Source organism: Sturnira hondurensis, unplaced genomic scaffold, assembly GCF_014824575.4.
Source record: "Sturnira hondurensis isolate 20B ecotype Veracruz unplaced genomic scaffold, ASM1482457v3 Scaffold0004998, whole genome shotgun sequence".
Classification (NCBI taxonomy): Eukaryota; Metazoa; Chordata; class Mammalia; order Chiroptera; family Phyllostomidae; genus Sturnira; species Sturnira hondurensis.
The window spans coordinates 7849792-7869870 of NW_028077629.1; the positions used below are offsets into that span (position 1 = coordinate 7849792).

Consider the following 20079-nt stretch of genomic DNA (forward strand, 5'->3'; position numbering starts at 1 on the left):
TGTTGGTATAGTTTGTGGAGAGTTCATTGTAGCTCCCCTGTAGTTTCTGGTAGCTCATTGTAAGCTCTTTGAATTTCCTGATAACCAGTGCTTTGAATTCAGTATCTGATAGTTGACTGGCCTCTATTTCATCTAACATTCTTTTTGAGACTTCCTCCTTTTCTTTCATTTGGGGATTGTTTCTTTGTCTTCCCATTGTTTGTGTTTCTCTTCTTGTTGGCCTCAGCTTCTTAAATTGATCTGTTCTGGTTCCCTGGGTTTATGGTGTGAACTTCTGTGGTAGGATGCCTGTGAAATTCAGTGGTGCGGTTTCCTGCAGGTTTCTTGGTGTTCTCTGCTTCCACCTACTCCTCTTGTTGGTTTCCAGCTAGTCAAACCTTTTCTTCTGGTCTCACTAGCTGCAGCAGCCTGAGGGGCTATTAGTGTGGTCTTTCTCTCATCTCTGTGAACTCAGCTGGTCTCGCCAGTGCCCTCCCAAGGTCCAGACTGGTGCTGCTCTCCCGCGCCCCACTGAGAGCAGGTTTTTCCCCAGGCTTCCCAGCCCTGGCCTGGCGTGAGGGCGTGGGCTCCCAGCCAGGCTTTCTTGGTCTCGCAGGCTTGGGCTTGGACCTTTCCCAGTGCTGTGGCTGCACACACTGGGCAACTCACAATTCTTACAAGCCGGCAGCCACAGCCTGACTCCCGGTGCTTCTCAGTCTTCGCCCTGCTGCGTAGGGAGGGAGCTGGCAACTGGCGCTCTTCCAGGGTCTCTGCCAGTAGCCCGAAGCCCCCCCGGAGACTGTGGGAGCACCAGTTCAGGTCCTGCGCTACCAGGAACACACGGGCAACTCTCAGTTCCCCAAGCCAGCAACCACAGCCTGACTCCACGGGTTATCAAAGCTCTCTGGTTTGCTTCCCAATGCCCACTCCTCTCTCTGCCACTACAGGCAAACCAATCTCTCCTGGTGTTTTCCAATCTGTTCCCTGCTGGATAGGGAGGGTGCCTGTGACTAGTTATCTCCCAGGGTCGTTGTTGCCCGCCCTTGGCTCTCAGAGACCAAGGTGGCCCGGCCAGGGCCCTGGCCCAGCCCGGCGGAGGGCCTGCCGCTTCCTCTGTGCTGCTCCCTCGTACCTTGTTGATCTGTGGTCACCTCCTCTCCTCAACGTCTGGTCATTCAGTGTCTGCTACACTCTCTGGAGTCCTGCCTTCCTATATGCTGGGTCCATGTTGAGTATCCGCTGTGGTCCTCCGCAGATCAGCCCAGTTTTTCTCCCGCAAGTGGAGGGAAGCGAAATCCTTTGTCGTACTCCACTGCCATCTTCCTCAGTCCCCCTATTTTAAGATTTTTCTTGGTAAACATTTATAAAATTCAAACAGTTGTAGATAGTAAGAATATACAATATAGCTGTTGAAAAGCAAATGATATACCCTCGTCATATTTTGCTTAGCCTATTAACTGATAATACTTCCACAAGATAGGAGTAAAAAATGGAAGAGAAAACCTTCTGAGCTCGTAGATTACAGAAAAGTCGGCTCGCCTGAGTGGGCTCAGTAGACCTAAGGCACCCTGACTTATTAGCCGATCTAAGTAAAATGCAATTAATTTTGCACCTGATGTACACACAAAGGTATCATGGTAATTATAAGTCCATGTCAGTTCTTCTTATTATAAATAGATATTTGGGGACAGCGATGCATTATTTACCAAATTAGGAGAGCAACTTCTTTTGTTTGCATGGAGCCTTGTTACTGAATCAAATAGTTCTTTCTCTGCATGCTCTTACTTATATAGTTACTTATAGAGTTCATTTGCATTTTATTTGCATAGCTCTAGTTAAATCAAAGTGATACATTTCAGCATTGGTTTAACGTGCCTGTGTTTTATTTTGTAATGAAAATTCCATCTTCAATCATATGAATGTCAGTAATTTGTACTCTTTTTCATAATGTTTACAGCGACCGTTCTGACATCTGGTACGACTGCAACGGTAGCCCTGTTGAGAGATGGCATTGAACTGGTTGTAGCCAGTGTTGGGGATAGCCAGGCTATTTTGTGTAGAAAAGGGAAAGCCATCAAGCTGACCACTGACCACACTCCTGAAAGAAAAGATGAAAAGCAAAGGTACCACCTCTAGCTCATGAGGATGTCCTTTTCTATCTACGTCATAGAAACGAAACCTTGCCTTTTAAACTGATTTAATGATTTCAGTTTAACCATGCCTGGTTTTCAGGTCTTAACTTTTTTTTCGACCAGGATCAAGAAATGTGGTGGTTTTGTACTTTGGAATAGTTTGGGACAGCCTCATGTAAACGGCAGACTTGCAATGACAAGGAGTCTTGGAGATTTGGATCTTAAAAGCAGTGGTGTGACAGCAGAGCCTGAAACGAAGAGGATTAAGGTAAGAAGGGACTTGTAAACACTGTTCCTATACAGGCAGGGAATGCATGCATGGGGTCTCCAGCTACAAGCTTTTTTGGAATCCTTAAATGAAGTCAGAATCACTTTTGAAAGGGAATAATGGAGGAAAGGATAGACAATCTTTTCAGACAAAATAAGATACTTCCTCCAGGCCCATTGTACGATGATGTTTGGTTTGTGTTACCCGCTGTGGAATTCTCCTGGTAGAATGGGAATTCTCCTACTCCTGCCTGTCCTCACCTGCACTGGATCATTTGCATCACCTTCACTCGAAGCTGACCCTAACTTTCCTTTTCCCCCAAGCTAGATAATTGTCTCACCTCTATTTTTTGTGACATCAGCCTTTGCATGCTACTGATTAATGTCCACATGACCCTGCACTTGCCCCAACACGTGCCCAGTCATGAGCTGACACTGCCTTCTCTACAGCCCCTGTCCTACCCTCGTACATGGCACTGTGCAGTGTAGGCTTCCTACAATGGCCACAAATGTTTGTTAATTAACCATGATTCTGTGTCTTATAGATAGCCCACTTATATTCATTTCATCCAACAAATAACTTACACAAGGTTTACTATGTGCCAGGCTGTGTTCAAAATAGCCACCATTGCTCCATTTTACAGAAAAAACAAATCCAGAGCACCTACAGCTCAACTTACCTGTGTTTGCCCCGCTGAAAAATAGAGGCAGGCTTCAAACCCAGGAAGCCTGGCTCCAGAGACAGTGCTTTCAACCATTGTATCTTGCAGCTTCTGGCATTTGGCCAGCTGCCTGTTTTCTTCGTGGTGTTATTAAGTCATGATTTGGTTTGTCCTTGATGGTTGGAGCTAAATGTTGCTTCAAATATATAAATAAATATAGGACTTCCATTTTCACTCTGTTTTGCCCACAAGTCGCAAACACAGATGCCCACTCAAAAAACAGATAAAATCTTTGAGTTATGAAGATTTTACACTCTTGCCGAGTGTAGTTTTAATCCTATGAATTTGGTTCCGATTGCAGCTACATCATGCCGATGACAGCTTCCTGGTCCTCACTACAGATGGAATTAACTTCATGGTGAACAGCCAAGAGATTTGTGACTTTGTCAATCAGTGCCATGCTCCCAGTGAAGCGGCTCATGCAGTGACTGAACAGGTGACACAGCAGAGCTTCCGCTAGACAAGTCCCAAAGCAGGGAGGAGAGGACAGACCCAGGTGCAGGTTTTGGTACAGCCTGGAGGGGCCGCACAGGCTTGATTTCTTTGAAATTTTGTGTTTTAGCTCCAGCATTACAATGAGTTTTATGCTTCACTCCATATTTCCAATTTAAAAAATTTGACAATTCTCCCAAGTAGTTAAGTAAAATCAATATCCCAAGAAAATGTGCAATGTGTTTTTTTTGGCTTTGTACACATCTTGAGATAATAGTAGCAGCAACAGCAAGGTATAACAGTAAATAACTAATATCGCTAACTCTGCCAGACATTCCTCTGTTCATATATATCTGACTCATGTAATCATCACAATTATCCTCTGAGGTTGGAGGTAGTATTTTTCCTTATTCACAGATGAGGAAAACTGATGCACAGAGGCTGAGAAGTTACATAACTTACTCAAGGTTACAAAACAAGCTGGCGAATATTTACTGTCTTTTGGGCTTCAAAATGATAGCCAATTTCCCAAGTCTAATCACTTGACCATTAAAGTAGACTGCTCCGTGTAATCAACCAATATAGGAACGCTATAGCATGTCAACTTCTGGCTTCTGAGAATGAGTGTGTGAAAAAACAAACACAAAAGGGTGTCTGGGTGTGTTGTATGTCACTGTGCCAGTCAGAGCTAAAATTTGGAAGCTGGATAATACCCAGTACGGAACATGTACAATTTCCATGTTTAATATTCCATTTGGATAGACAGTTTTTTTTAAAAAAAAAGATTTTTATAGAGAAAGAAACAGGGAGAAAAGCAATCAATTTGTTTTTCCACCCATTTATGCACTCATTGCTTGATTCCTGTGTGTGCCCTGACCAGGGGGTTGAACCCACACTGTTGGCATGTTGGGGTGATGCTCTAACCAACTGAGCCACTCAGCCAGAGTAGATAGGTGGCTTTTTAAGTTAGAGAGCCGTCACCGACCATTAGAAGCACAGTTAATAGTTTAACCCAACAAACTATGTTTTCATTTGCTGATTTTTACATTTCAATTCTAGACCTCCATTAGGCCTGAACTTTTTTTAGAGTTTAAAGTGAAAGAGTTTGTTCGTGAAGCAGTGGGGCAGAGAGAAGGCTACTCCCTAGGCAGAGCAGCATGGCCCCAGCTTTTAAGTACTACTATTTGTAATGAGGACATAAGACATTACTTGCTTGAAAATTAATGGGCAAGCATGAATTACTCACTTTGTTACTATGTGTGCTCATGAGATTAAGGAAATGAGCCCAGTTCCACTGATGCTCACTCCTTTCCCACTTTCAACTACTAGTTTGAGATAATGTGTTCTAAGTCACGAGGGCAATGATATTTATGATGACTGCATCACATTCCATAATATTTATGTACCATAGTTCATTTAACTGTTTCCCTAATCAGCAAATTTAGTTTATATTCACTTTCTCCTATTATAGGGGAACACTATATAATAAACATCCTTATATCTAATTTGTTCATATTGATAGTCTTCAGCTATTGTTTTCTTAGGATAAAGTCTTTTAAATAAAATTGCTAGATAAAAGAATACACAGTATTCTAAAGCGTTTAATGCTTGCCAAACTGCCCTCCAAAGATACTGTTCCACTTTACATTTTACTACCATGTTTGATAGCTTATATTTCTCATATGTGTGTGGCTTGTTTCTTTATTATCTTATAGGCAGTTTTGTCTTTTCTATGGTTATTGTAAGAACTTGGCATATATTAAGTATATTAGTACTTTGATATCGCAATTTTTTGTCTTTTAACTTGTAAAACTTTTTTTATTTTTTGAAGTGTTTTCATCAGATATTTTAATCAACTCTTTTCTTCATAGTTTTAGCTTGAGGCTGTGAGGTCTTTTGCAATACTTTTGCTGTTCAATATAATCCCAAGTACTACAATGCTGACTATCTCATTTGCTGTTTGGAAATTAGTTTATGCCCCTTTTCCATTTTGTAGGGAGTATAATGAACTTTATTTGTTTTAAAGATTTTATTTGTTTATTTTTAGTGGGGAAGGGAGAGAGAAAGAGAGGGAGAGAAACATCAATGTGTGGTTGCCTCTCACATGCTCCCTACTGGGGACCTGGCCTGCAACCCAGGCACGTGCCCTGACTAGGGACTAAACCAGTGACCCTTGCTTTGCAGGCCAGCATTCAATACACTGAGCTACACCAGCCAGGACATGAACTTTCTCATAGTTATATCTTTATATACATCAACTTCCTTAGGTTATTATTTCTTTAGACTAAATTTCTAAAAGCAGAATTGCTAGGTAAGGACTAGTGCCTCGTAATTCTTTACCTTGTATTAGTCCCTATGCTAAATGCTCTATAGGTATTTTCTTCTTCAGGAGCTGTGCATCTTACATCTTAGTCTATCAGTGTTTCTACTGCCAAAATTGCTACAGTGGAATATAGTTATATGGTTGTTTTGGGTCGTCTGGAATCTTACAAACTGGGCACTGACACATGGTGAAAGAATCACAAACCACTGTGACATAATTGGGTTAGTAACTATGTTAAATCAGTTTGACTTTCCAGAGGAAGGATGGTTTCTCTTTGTACAGACTCTGATTTCCAGTGTTTTTCTCTTTCCTCCTGCCAAACCTTGCAGGCGATACAGTATGGTGCTGAAGATAACAGTACTGTAATAGTAGTGCCTTTTGGTGCTTGGGGAAAATACAAGAATTTCGAAAACAACTTTTCCTTCAGCAGAAGCTTTGCCTCCAGTGGAAGATGGGCCTGATTGCTTGCTGGCACTTTTGAGTTTCTGTGCAACAGTTTTTCACCATGTATATCAGAAACTGATCAGATCAAAAGGTCAATGGTACCAGAGTGACCCCGTGACTCACTAGATTAGTACACAGCAATGTCAACCGAGTAACCATTCCTGTAGTAGTTTTTCTGAAATGCCCATCACATTTATGTTCACCTGTACATACTCACTATAAATATATGTGTAATTACAGCTATTGAGAGTCTCTACTTTGAGTGAGCATATGAGAAGTGGTTTTGATATACTTGCTGATGTTAAATTTCTAATTTGAAAAACCCTTAGGCGGCTATGAGCTTCTTTTGATCATTTTTGTTTATCCATTTGAACAGGTTCTTCAAGTTTTGTTAAAGTAGTATTTTGACAGTTACTCAATGTGTTATCAGCAGGTGTTTTAATTTTTAATAACTATAGCAATGAATAATTGTGAAAACTGAGTTCACTGTTATTGTATTTTGTATCCTGGACCATTTAACTGATAAATGTAACAATGCAAGAGAAATGAATTCAGATAATATGATACTGCTAAATTATATATATATTTATAAATGGTATACTTGTATATTTCAACTCTGTGAGCAGGTTCCTCCCTTTTCCCAATTCATTCCTATTCTGTAGCTAAGAATTCTATAGAGATATGACTATTCCTTCATATCATAAAAGAATGCACAGGCTCGAAGTCCTTTTGATCAAAGCTATACAAAATTAAATACCAGTGGTATCAAGCATCTTGTGTAAACTTTCGTTTGTCGTCTCTAACTCTTGTACGTAGTATGTTTATATCACTCTTTGTATAGAGTAAGCAAGTTGGATAATTTGTCAGTAATAATACCATATTGGGGGATACTGCTTGAGGTTCATGTCTACTTTTTGCCTGTTTCTAAGGCTCATAAAAAAGGATAAATCTAAAACATCCTGTATCTCAGCTTGCTATGTAATTTAGGAGTATAAAACTATACTCCTTATATTGGCATATAAGTTTGCTGTTAAAATGTGAATCTCTAAATCTGTGTTTGGAATTATGTCTGCAGTTTACTTTTGCAGACAGTGTAAATTTGTTATATGTGTGAGTGTATATGTGTGTATTTTGGAGTAACATAAAATTTAAAGGGAACAATGCTGCATAGCTCCTGCATTAGTTAGCTTTAAATTACCTGTATGTGTATACCTAAGGGCTCTTGACAAACTGGGTGCAGTGTGATAGTGGTGAACCAATGGTTATTGACAGATGAAGAATCATTAAGAATGGCTTCAGGAGATATTTTATGGTGGGTGTCTTACATGGAAAACCCAGGAACAGAACCTGCCTGTTGAAGCTATATTGTTACATGGTAATCTGCATATAAAAGAGGATGTGAGAAAAACACTGTATGTTCAGAATGACATGGAGTTTTGTTGTAGAAGAAAAGCCAAAAAGATAAATTTGGTATACTATATATCTTCAACTCTCAGTTTTCAGGGTTGACTTTTTTCTTTTAGTTTTATCTGAAGGGCTATTAGAAGGAAGAGAGCTCAAGATATATGTTCACATTTTCTCACTTTTTTGAGAATGGAAGAGAATAAATCTTGAGTTTTCTAGCTTGTATTAATCAGGAGTTGTTCTTTTGTGGGGGGGCAGTAAAGAAAAATTTCAATTTTTTTCAAGAAAGTTTGGTGAAACACAGAAAAATATTACAGGAGAGAATATAGTCTCCTTTTTGTTGTCTGAAAAGTGAGGACCCAGAGGTCGACCAGGAAAGCTGGAAAACTTCCTCCTTCTTTCTGAGTCAGGTCCTGGAACATAGATATGGAAGCTACATTTAGGGGTATGGAGACTTTTCAAACAGGCAAACAAAAACTCCAAAGCAGAAAAGATACTTAAAGGTGTAAGTTTCATTTTTCTTTTGAATTCTTCACATTGCTGTTCCTCTTTTACTTTAAAAACTAAGGGTGGTAGTGATGTTATCAAGTTCAGAGGTCTAAGAATCACTGATGTGTTAAGGTGGATTGCCAGTTTTGACAAAAGAGAAATTTGTAGGGTGTGTAGGTGTTGGTCAGCTGTTGCTCTGCTTTACCTCAAAAGCTTGTAAAATGCAAAACCAGCTGCCTTTGACACAAGTAAAACATACTTGTGTTTGATTTTCAAGCCACCACGTCAGATATCTTGCCGATTGTTCTCGTCCATAAAACATTAGCATCAGTACATTAGGCTTCTAAGTCTACTATTGGGCATTATACAAATGGTAGTGAATAAAAGGACTTATATATTATTTTAGCTATAACTAAATTTTGCCATGTGGCTATTACCATGTAGATGTAGGTATGGCATAAATTATACTCGTGTAATTAAATTTCAGTCACTTCTATTTAAGTTTGCCTTTCATTTATATGTGGCGTATAGATTATCTTTATAAAAGGTGTTGCCAAACCAGGAAATGATCTTGAAATTTGTTATTTTTCACAAGTACCTTATTTATATATTCAAAAGTAAATGCTGTCCTTCTTTTCATCAGCTGTTCATTTTTTACAGATCTTTGTGTTTAAGTGCTTCAGTCTGCATTTTTTTTTCTGAAAAAACATAGTTTTGGAGGGATCAGTTTTGAATCATTATACTCTATGATAATGAACTTATCTTGAGAGCCAGCCTTTTAAAAAATTACTTTGAAGAATTACTAGGACATAATCTAAATAGAAATTATTTTTTCAGAGTGGAATTTGACTTTTTTAAAAAGAATCTTGGCACAGAATGTGTAGATCTATGCTAACTTTTTTTAAATTTTATTTATTTATCTTTAGAGGGGAAGGGAAGGAGAGAAGGAGAGAAGGAGAGAAATATCAATGTATGGTTGCTTCTCGTGAGTCCCCTGCTGGGAAGTGGCCTGCAACCCAGGCATGTGCCCTGACTGGGAATCAAACCGCCATCCTCTGGTTCGCAGACCTGCACTCAATCCACTGAACTACACCAGCCAGGGCTAGATCTATGCTAACTTTTAAATATCAGACAGGACATTTGGTTTCCTCTCTAGAAATGGACAAAAATTTAATTTCATGGTATTAGGACAGTAAGAAAATGCTTCAAAGCAGGGTGGTGGGAAGGGATGGTTGAAGTCTAGCATTTAACAGTTCAACATGTATTTTCCTTTAGCACCTCAACTGTTCACATACCCATGTCTGAAAGTTGACATGCACCTTTGGTTGGGTTACATTTTATTGCATTAGATTCACTTATCTGGATGATTTCAGCAGAGACAAGCAGCCAAATTGTGACTCCCTGCCTTCTGCATTGGGGTCTGGAGTGAGAGCACTTGGCCCTGGCAGCTCCCGTTGGGAGGTAGGTGGTTGAAATGGTCCACTGCCAGTCGTAGTGAGTGTTCTGGGCTGTGAAACCATGGAGCCCCTCCACCTCCAACAATGACTCATCTGCCGTCGGCTTCCAGTACATCAGAGAGCAGCGTGATATGTCCAAAATTAATTTATTCTCTGCTGAAGTGTCCTGGTTCACATTTGTTTTATAATTTACCAAAGTGCTACTTGGGTATATAGCACTTCCTATAGTGAGCTGGGGGTAATTGCTGCTTTGAGCATTGTTTTAAATGTATGTATTGAGTGACTGAACAGACTAAAATCACATGTCTCAGTGTACAAACACAGTTGTAATAAAGTCTGTGCATTAAACACTTCAAAATTGAACTGCTTATTTGGCCTCGGGACCTGCCAACATTAATTATGTGACTGTATAAGAGTCAATGAATGCCTGGAAATTTCTTTTAGTGGACAAATTCTAGGTGTCTGCAAAATTAATGTGAAGAATCTTTGAAAAAGTGTACTATCTATTCAAATCTTTTTGATTTAATCTAAAACAACACTTGTCTCTTTTTCTTCTTCCAAAATATTTGTTGGTACATCAGAGGAAAATGTTCATGATGATTTCTACCTTATTTAGCCTGTTGTGTATTTCACTGTAGCCTATCCATGCATTAAAAATTAGAAACAAGTGTTTGATAGCGATACTGCAGAACTTGACATTATTCATTTGACAAACAAGTTTTGATCTTGTGTCTGGCTGAATAAAACGCAGTGGCTGCAGTGCGCTGGCATGAGGCTCTCTTCTAGATCGCGTCCCTTCAAACCGCAGCAGCAGAGATCTGTCCTGTTTTGTTCAAACTCCATACCTGCATGTTTAGCAATCAGAAGAAAATGCTTGTTGAGTCATTAATCATTAATGCTTGTTGAATGAGTAACTTAAAGCATCGAATTAGTTTTCTTAGTGGGGAAATGGGTATTAGATCTTAAACAGTAAGCTAACTGTAGTATCTTACGGTGAAGGAATGATCGTACCTGTTTGTGCTTCCTTAGCCAATCAGGCCTTTGTAAAGAGTCATAAAATATCTTTCTTCCAAAATATTTGTTGGTACATCAGAGGAAATGAGTTATGTAAATAAGGTTCAGAATCTTTCTGAACCAAATGTGGAAGAGCAGTGCTACAGGAACGACTGACGTTGCTTCTTTAGAAGATGGAGGGGACAGTGAACACCAAGGGTCTCAGGCTCTGCTCCTTTGCATATATTATTTCATTGTTCACAAAAAAAGGGAAGCTTTTTTTTACATGTTTCTCACTGACTCTGATCACATTGTTATTCAGAATTAGCTGTCCAAAGTGATTTGACCTTTATGAAATAAACAAATTTAAGTTTATGCATCAGGCTTCTTTTATTCTGTGGTAGATTTCTGCTGGCTTCTCAACCACTGGTTTTTTGGTAACTGCAGGCTTTTTTCCCACCAAAGGCTTCTGCTTTGTACCATCAGCAACCTTCTTTCCTTCCTTCTCTTCCATGGGCTTCTTGTGCGGAACCTCTTATTTGATTTGGCTTGTAGTGCTGCTGCTGCTGCTTTATCCACCCTGAGCCTAGAGAATGCTTATTCAGGATTCTGCAGTGAATCTAACTGTGTGGTACTAGGAGGGCTCTTTGGATCCCTGGGCTTTTCGAGATCCTGCCAAGGTTGGTACTGAGCATTATGAGCACGCAAAAGTTGTAGTTACTCTGGTGGGAAGCAGCTCTTTGCCAAGGGCTGCACAGATCACCAATAGCACTTTCGAAAGCACTTTCAGTCCAAATGCAGACATGGCCCACGTGCCCACTACAGGCAAGCTGCAGAATGCTCAACTTGCTTATGTCAACCAGAGTAATTCCAAGGATGCTTCTGAAGGCTTTGATGATACTATTGCCCTCGTTACATAGGTGGTACCAGGTCCCACGTGCTGGGTATGATGACAGTTTCTCATTTTGCTCTTGCCAGCTCTCATTCACTGAGAGCCATAGATCTTTGTGGTATCGTTCCAGGTCTTAAGTTTCTTAAGAAGCAAAACAGCCTCCTTGATTTCCCTATAGCCTTCAACTTTATGTTCAACCACCAAAGGATGTTCAGGAACTTACTCAATACAATGACCTTTAGACATGACCAGTGCTGGTTCAGCTGGGGCAGCCGAGCAGAGCAGAGGGTGTATCACTTCTGTGCTGAGTTCACTCTGTGGTGCCAACAGCATCAGGTTTTGGTTGGTGCAAACATGAGGCCCCCAGGATGCATTTCCAAAAGTACCCTGGCTGGAAGGATGAGTCCCACCACCTTGAACTCTGGGATTTCAAACCAGCTCTACCAGTACCCAAGACTCAGCAGTGGTTTGATGATACGCCAACTCATTGATAACACAGGACTGTCTATTGTTTTTGCATAAGTTGGTGTGGACATAGTTCCCAATATCTTGTCAAATGGGAGCCTAGAACACAGCAGGAAAAGTGACATTTCTGCCAGACGATTCCCCCTTTTCAGAGTGCGCTGACACCAGTGGGCAAGCACGTGCGATGGTGTGGAGAGGAGGCTGTACTCCTCTCACCCTGGGGGCTCCCAGGAAAAGCCAGGGAGGCTTTATGATTATTGTTTTTATTGATGAGGAAAGAGAACCTTTGAGCAGCTGATAATGGCAAGATCTAATCCGGACACCTTTGACTTCAGTCTGTCCCTTCTATTCTACCATTCCTCCTTTACATATTAGCAAAAGCGAAACCAAGTCACGACTGTCAAACATCTACTAACATCCTTCCACAGAAGGATCTCTGCTGGACATGAAAAAGTTATAGACATGATTCAGAAACTCTAACTTTGTGGGTGGATAAACATCTTAGGGGTAGTAACTGAGCATATGTCACCTAAATGAACTATGATAGAGAACTAAATTATGTCCAAGCCAAATGAGCATAACTGGGGAGCAAGTGGGAATGAATGGATGCAGAATAGCTACTTTAAATAGTTCGAGGTCAGATGATCACTTACGAAAGCCCAGTGAATCAGCCTATCAATGACAAGCATTTACTGAGAACTTACTGCCTCTGTCTGCAGTGACACTAGTTTGGGCCTTGCAGGGCTTGGGGAAGGTAGTGACTGATTATCTCCCTGGAGGAGTTTTGTGCAGGCACAGGAAAGTTATACCAGAACACAGCAGTGTTCACCTGGGCAGGTGAAGCAAAGAGGTTTGGTGGCAACCAATGTAACCAGTGAAGTAACAGCCTTTGGTTGAATGTCAAAAGTAAGTTCTTTCAAAGACTAGGAGACTCAAGTCATGTCTTAGACAAAGACTAGGAGACTCAAGTCATGTCTTAGAAGGCAGATGGCCAAAGGCAAGACTACTTGCATATTTTATGCAAAATAAAAATGCCAGGCCCTTATTCAAAAGTTATGGGGACCTATCAGGTGGGAGGGCTGAGATGACTTGCATCATAGAAGCCAGCAGTGACATAATTTTGGCAGGAGCCCCGGACAGCTTAGACACTGTGCAATGCAGTTCCAGAAGCTTGCATGACTGGAACGTGGGGGAATCTCCCTGTTGTGCATGTTCAGGTGTAAGGTTCTACTTCAGGAAGATGTCTCCCTCACAGAGGCTCTCCTCTAATTTCATAGTGAACAAGGGAACAGCACATGCCCTGCACGTCTATGGTTTTTCTCCCTGTGAACTTCCCGGTGCCAGGTAAGGTGAGACCTTAGGCTGAAGGCTTTCCTACATTCACTGTACTCATAAGGTCTCTGTTCAGTGTGAACGCTTTGAAGGTTAATGAGGCAGGAGCTTTGGCTAAAGGATTTTCCACAGTCACTACAGTTATAAGGCTTTCTCTAGGGTGAACTCTGTACATTAAGGCTGGAGCTTTGGCCAAAGAATGGCCTGTGTTTGGTACACTCACAGGGCTTTCTGCCAGTGTAGCTCTGGAGTTGAATGAAACTGGAGATGTGGGTGAATAGTTTTCCACATTTACAAGGCCTTCTTCCAGTGGCACACAAGCGCTGAGAGAGATGCACTCTGGTGCCTTGTCCCTGGGGGTTGGGGGGCATCTGGCTGGTGGTGGCTGCTGACTAGGATTCATGGTTTCTTCCTTTTTTGACCAGAAGCACCCACACCAGGAAGAGAGGGCTTTGCCCAGGTGCTCTGCTTCCACAGGTGAGGCAGATAAAGCCACTAGTGTCGTAGGACCAGTGCCCTCCTTGCTCTCAGAATCTGGTGGGCTGATCTGGGGCCTCACACCCTCCCTCCTACCCTGGTCCCCACACCCTAGACGCCAGATGCACCCTTCACTTGTTTGGCAACTGTGAGAGAGCCAGACCTTTGGCACCAGAGAACTGTATTCTTTCAATCCATTGTCAAATGCCAGACAGCTAGTTGCCTTTTCCCTCCCCCTTTCTCTATTGTTTTCTTTTCTCGTTCCTTCTTTTTCCCATGTCTTTTCCCTGGTTGCGAATGTGCCAGACTGGGACAGAAACCTGCCTCCAACACCAAACTCGCTCACTGGTGGCCTCCTCCTAGCACTTGCTGGTGGACTTTGGGAAACAGACCTTCTTAACTCAACACCAATCAGTTGTTGGATTCATACTGACTCTGGCAAGAGGCCATAACGGTTGGCAAGCAGGCTCTTCCACCCGGGGAAATAGCTGGAGAGGGTGGCAGATGGGAGCTGTCTCCTGGCAGTCCTGAAGGTAGGTTCTGGGCAGCACAACACAGCATCCACTTTGCAGATAAGACTGAAAGGAGGGAGAGATGTGTTCAAGATCCTTTAGGGGCTTATGTCCAGCTCAAACCCTCATTCTCTGGAACTTCGCTCTATGCATTGCTCTTGCTTAACTGTTTGGCCTGGGTGGCCATGCTTGTATCAACTGGTACTTCTTGCTGTTTGGACATAATCTTGAATAGAGCCAACCCTTAGCTAGTCAACAACCTATCAGATTTTTTTAAAGTCCACGCAGAATGATGGTCAGGCTCTCTAGCTGTCTCCTAGGAGGAGCTAGGGTTGAGAGGTCATGTCAAACTGGCATGGCCATTTCTAGATAATGTGCAAACTTTTTAGTATGCAGAGAAAATTCTTCCCCAGGAAGGGGCAGAGAAGTGGAGAAAAAAGCTGCCTCTATTCAGCAGAGTCTCAATTCCGACCCATGGCTAGTTTGAGACGATTTCTGTACAGACCAAAATTCCTGCAGATACAAAATATAAAAAGAAACTACCCACATAGGAACAAAATCAGGTATGAAAGAGATGTTACTACAGACATCACAGAAGTGCAAAGGGATCATACTGGAAAACAAAGACTATAGGCCACAAAATTAAATAACTTAGAACAAGTGGATAAGTTCCTTGAAATATATAACCTTCCTACACTGAATCATGAGGAACTGCAAAATCTAAATAGACCAATCAACAGAGAGGAAATTGAAACAACCATTGAAACCCTCCCCAAAAGTAAAAGTCCAGGACCAGATGATTTTACTAGTGAATTCTACTAAACATTCAAAGATCTGATATCTATCCTTCTCAAACACTTTCAAAAAATTAAAGATATACCTGGCCAGTGTGGCTCAGTTGGTTGGAGTGTCATCCCATAAACGAAAAGGTTGTAGGTTCGATACCTGGTCAGGGCACATGCCTAAGTTGTGGGTTCTGTCCCAGCTGAGGCATGTAAGAGAGTCAACTGGTCGGTGTTTCTTTCTAACATTGATATTTCTCTGTCTCCACCTCTCCCTCCCTTCTCCTGTCTCTTAAAATCAATAAGGATGTTCTCAGGTGAAGATTAAAGAAATGAAGAAGAGGCAATACTTCCTAACACATTTTATGAAGCTAAGATAGGCCTGATACCAAAACCTGGCAAGGATAATACACACACACACACACACACACACACACACACGGACACACACACACACACCAGACCAATATCCCTGATAAATACAGATGCAAAAATGAAATACTAGCAAATCAAATATCTTAAAAAAATAATGCATCATGATCAAATGGGGTTCCTTCCAGGGGCATAAGGCTGGTTCAACACACACAAATTGATCAATGTAATATACCACATCAACACAATAAAGGATAAAATCATGTAATCTTTTTCTTAAAATATATTTTATTGATTATACCATTACAGTTGTTCTATTCCCCTCCTTCATTCCCCTCCACCCTGCACACCCTTCCCCCACCATTCCTCCCTTCAGTTTATGTTCACGTGTCTCAAGTTCTTTAGATTCTATATTTCCCATACTATTCTTGCCCTCCCCCTGTCTATTTTCTACCTACCATCTATGCTACTTATTTTCTGTACCTTCTCCCCCCTTCTCCTCCTCCCACTCCCCTGTTGCTAACCCTCCATGTGTTCTTCATTTCTATGGTTCTGCTCCTGATCTAGCTGTCCTCTTGGTTTGCTTTTGTTTTAGGTGTGGTTGTTAATAACTGTGAGTTTGCTGTCCTTTCACTGTTCATATTTTTTATCTTCTTTTTCTTAGATAAGTCCCTTTAACATTTCATATAATAAGGGCTTGGTGATGATGAACTCCTTGAATTTGACCTTATCTGAGAAGCACTTTATCTGCCCTTCCATTCTAGATGAAAGCTTTGCTGGATAGAGCAATCTTGGTTGTAGGTCTTTGGATTCCATGACTTGGAATACTTCCTTCCAGCCCCTTCTTGCCTGTAAGGTCTCTTTTGAGAAATCAGCTGACAGTCTGATGGGAACTCCTTTGTAGGTGACTGTCCTCTTATCTCTTGCTGCTCCTAGGATTCTCTCCTTCATTCCAATTTTGGTTAGTGGAATTATGATGTGCCTTGGTGTGTTCCTTCTTGGGTCCAACTTCTTTGGGACTCTCTGAGCTTCCTAAACTTTCTGGAAGTCTATTTCCTTTGCCAGATTGGGGAGGTTCTCCTTTATTAATTGTTCAAATAAGTTTTCCACTTGCTCTTTCTCTTCCCCTTCTGGTACCCCTATAATTTGGATATTGGAGCATTTAAAGATGTCCTGGAGATTCCTAAACTTCTCCTCATTTTTTTTTGAATTCTTGTTTCTTCATGTTTTTCTGTTTGGTCATTTTTTTCTTCCTTCTGGTCCACTCCCTTGATTTGAGTCCCATTTTCCTTTCCATCACTATTGGTTTCCTGTGCATTTCCCTTCATTTCAATTAGTTTAGCCTTCATTTGTTCCTCTAATTTGTGACTAAAGTCAACCAGTTCTGTGAGCATCCTGATCACCAGTATTTTGAACTGTGCGTCTGATAGTTTGGCTATTTCTTGGTCACTTAGAGTTATCGGCTTCGGGGCTTTGAGTTCTTGAGCCATGTTTCAGTCTGTTCACACCTGTTACGTACGAGGAGCGGAGCCCTAGGTGTTCACCATGTCAGGGCAACTCAGCCGCTGTGTTGTGACACTGTATGTGGAGGCAGGGTCAGAGAGGGGCAACGGTGGTCTCCTCTGCTGCTTCCCACCACTGGGGCCTGTGCGGTCTGTCTCACTGCTCACTCCTTCGCTGGTTTATCTGCATGCGAATGTGTGACCGTCATCCTGCTACCTTGCGCCCTCACTGGGTCCACCTGTTGCTACCCCACACCTGGGATCCGTCCACGGCTGCCTGCATGTCTGGTTCGGGAGATCTTTCCTGCCCGACCTGCTCTGCTGCTGGCTCTGGCCCTCTTACCAGTCTGGTTGAACAGTTCATTATTGTCAGACTTCTGTATAGTTCAATTTTCTGTGTTTTGGCTGTGTTTTTATTACTGAAACTTTGTTGACTTTAAACTTGGTTGTGAGAGGAGGCAGTGTTTCCACCTACACCTCCATCTTGGCGGAAGTCCCGAATGAAAGAAGTTTAAACAGATTCCTCAAGTTTATGAAGTGCTCTTTCGGTCGGACAGTGTCTCAGGGCAGCTTTTTCAAGGCTTTACCAGACATGATTTCCTCCCCTTCATGAATCACTTGGGCTCCAGCTGAATTTCTCTCTGGTGAGAGCAAAATCATGTAATCTTATTAATAGATGCAGAAAAAGCATTTGATAATATGTGGCATCTATTTATGATTAAAACACTCAATAAAATGGATATAGAAGAAAAGTACCTCAATGTAATAAAGGCATATATGACAAATCCTCAGCTAATATCATAACCAACGGTGAAAAACTAAACACTTTTCATCTAAGTTCAGGAATAAGACAAGTATGTCCACTTTTAACCACTCTTATTCAACATAGTAATAGAAGTCCTAGCCAGAGCAATCAGAGAAGAGAAAGAAATAAAAGTCATCCAACTTGGGAAGGAAGAAGTAAAAGTGTCACTTTTTGCAGATGCCATTTTTAATTAGAAAACGTTAAAGACTCTACAAAAAACTATTAGGAACAATAAGCAAATACAGTAAAGTTGCAGGATACAAAATCCACTGCATTCCTAGATACTAACAGTGAAATTTTGGGAAAAGAACTGAAAAAAAAACCCCAACAATCTTTTGCAATTGCAACCAAAATAATAAAATACCTAGGAATAAACTTAACAAAGGATATGAAGAACCTATATACTGCAAACTACAAAGCATTATTAAAAGAGATTACAAAAGATACAATGAAATGAAAAGATATTTTGTATTGATGGACTGGAAGAACCAACATACTTAAAATGTCCATATTACCCAAAGCAATATACAGATTTAATGCAATCCCCATGAAAATCCCAATAACATTTTTTTAAGTAAATAGAACCAAAAAAAATCATCAAATTTGTATGGAATCACAAAAGACTCTGGATAGCCAAAGCAATCCTGTGGGGGAAAAAACAAATGAAGCCTGAGCTATCACACTCCCTGACTTAAAGTTACACTACAAAGTGTTCATAATCAAAATAGCATAGTATTGTCAGGAAAACAGACACAGACTAAGGGAACAGGATTGAGAGCCCCAAAATAAAACCACACATACATGGACAAATAATGTTTATAAAGATTTTATTCATTTATTTTTAGAGAGAGGGGAAGGGAAGGAGAAAGAGAGGGAGAAAAACATCCATGAAAGAGAGAAAAGCATCAATTAGTTGCCTCTCATACACAACAGAACCTACCACTTAGGCATGTGCCCTGACTGCGAGTTGAACTGATGACTGACACCCAACCAACTGACCCACACTGATCATAGCTGGGCAAATAATTTTTGATAAAGGAGCCAACAAACCTACAATGGAGAAAAGAAGGCCTCTTCAGTAAATGGTGCTGGAAAATCAGAAAGCCACATGCAAAAGAATGAAACTACTGGTAGACTGTTTTTCCTCCCCATATAAAAAAATTAACCCCAAATAGATCAAAGACCTAAATATAAATCCTGAAATAATAAATTATATAGAAGATAAAAGAGGCACTAAACTTATGGATCATGGTTTTAGAGAAAATTTTATGAATTTGATCCTAAAAGTACTGAAAGCAAAGGCAAAAATAAATGAGTGGAACCATATCAAAATAAAAGCTTCTGCAGAGCAGAATGAACTGACAATAAAACAAAAAAGCTTATCAACCAAATGGGAGAAGATATTTGCAAACAACAATTCTGACAAGGGGATTAATAACTAAACTCTACAAAGAACTCATACAACTCAACACCAAACAAATAATCCAATTTAAAAATAGGCAGAGAATCTGAACAGATATTTTTCCAAGAAGACATACAAATGACCAACAGATTTATGAAAAGATACTCAGCTTCACTAGCTATTAGGGAAATGCAAATTGAAACTACAGTGAGATAATTCCTCACACCTGTTAGAATGGTTATTACCAACAGTATTATAACAAGTGTTGGAGAAGTTGTGAAGAAAAAGAAACCCTCACTCACTGCTGGTAAAGGTGCCAACTGGTATAGCCACTATGGAAAAATTATGGCAGTGCCTAAAAAAATTAAGAATAGAGTTACTATATGACACAGCAACTCTCTTCTGGGTATTCACCAAAACATTTGAAAAGATTTATTTGTAAAGACATACGCACCCTTGTTTTTATTGCAGCATTAGTCATGGTAGCCAAGACATGGAAACAACCAAAGATCCTTTGATAAGTGATTGGATGAAGAACATGCAGTGCATGTATACAGTGGAATACCGCTCAGCCAGAAGAAAAGATGAAATACTGCCATTTGCAACACTTGGGTGGACCTTGAGAATATCATGCTAACTGAAATAAATCAGGCAGAAAAAGTTAAGAACCATATGATTTCACTCATATGTGGAATATAAAACTGAAAGTAACACATGAAAAAACAAGAAAAACAAAGACTGGTAGAAACAGAGAATAGTATGGTAGGTACTGGAGTTAAGGGGGTGAAGGTTAGTAAAGGGTAAAGGGGTAAAATATATAATGATACAAATGAGTTGACTTTAGGTGGTGAGCACACAATGTATATACAGATGATATATCATAGAATTGTGCACTC

At 40.7% G+C, this 20079-nt stretch overlaps 1 protein-coding gene, 1 long non-coding RNA gene and 1 pseudogene across 3 annotated transcripts in view; 1 reads left to right on the top strand and 2 right to left on the bottom strand.

The window, feature by feature from the left end:
• PPM1K (protein phosphatase, Mg2+/Mn2+ dependent 1K) overlaps positions 1 to 9089 on the top strand; it is a 31948-nt gene extending 22859 nt beyond the window's left edge. For both annotated transcript variants that reach the window (XM_037046127.1, XM_037046128.1), the window contains exons 4-7: positions 1937 to 2102; positions 2235 to 2379; positions 3402 to 3536; positions 6185 to 9089. In XM_037046127.1, the coding sequence (XP_036902022.1) occupies positions 1937 to 2102; positions 2235 to 2379; positions 3402 to 3536; positions 6185 to 6316 (578 nt within the window). In that variant the 3' untranslated portion in view covers positions 6317 to 9089. The remainder of the gene's footprint in view (positions 1 to 1936; positions 2103 to 2234; positions 2380 to 3401; positions 3537 to 6184) is intronic.
• A 1665-nt stretch (positions 9090 to 10754) lies between these two features.
• On the bottom strand, positions 10755 to 13734 carry LOC118987097 (60S ribosomal protein L4-like; annotated as a pseudogene).
• A 3683-nt stretch (positions 13735 to 17417) lies between these two features.
• The window catches only part of LOC118987067 (uncharacterized), a 54397-nt gene continuing 51735 nt past the window's right edge, over positions 17418 to 20079 (bottom strand). The window contains exon 3 of the long non-coding RNA XR_005066507.1: positions 17418 to 17617. This is a non-coding gene — a long non-coding RNA (uncharacterized LOC118987067). The remainder of the gene's footprint in view (positions 17618 to 20079) is intronic.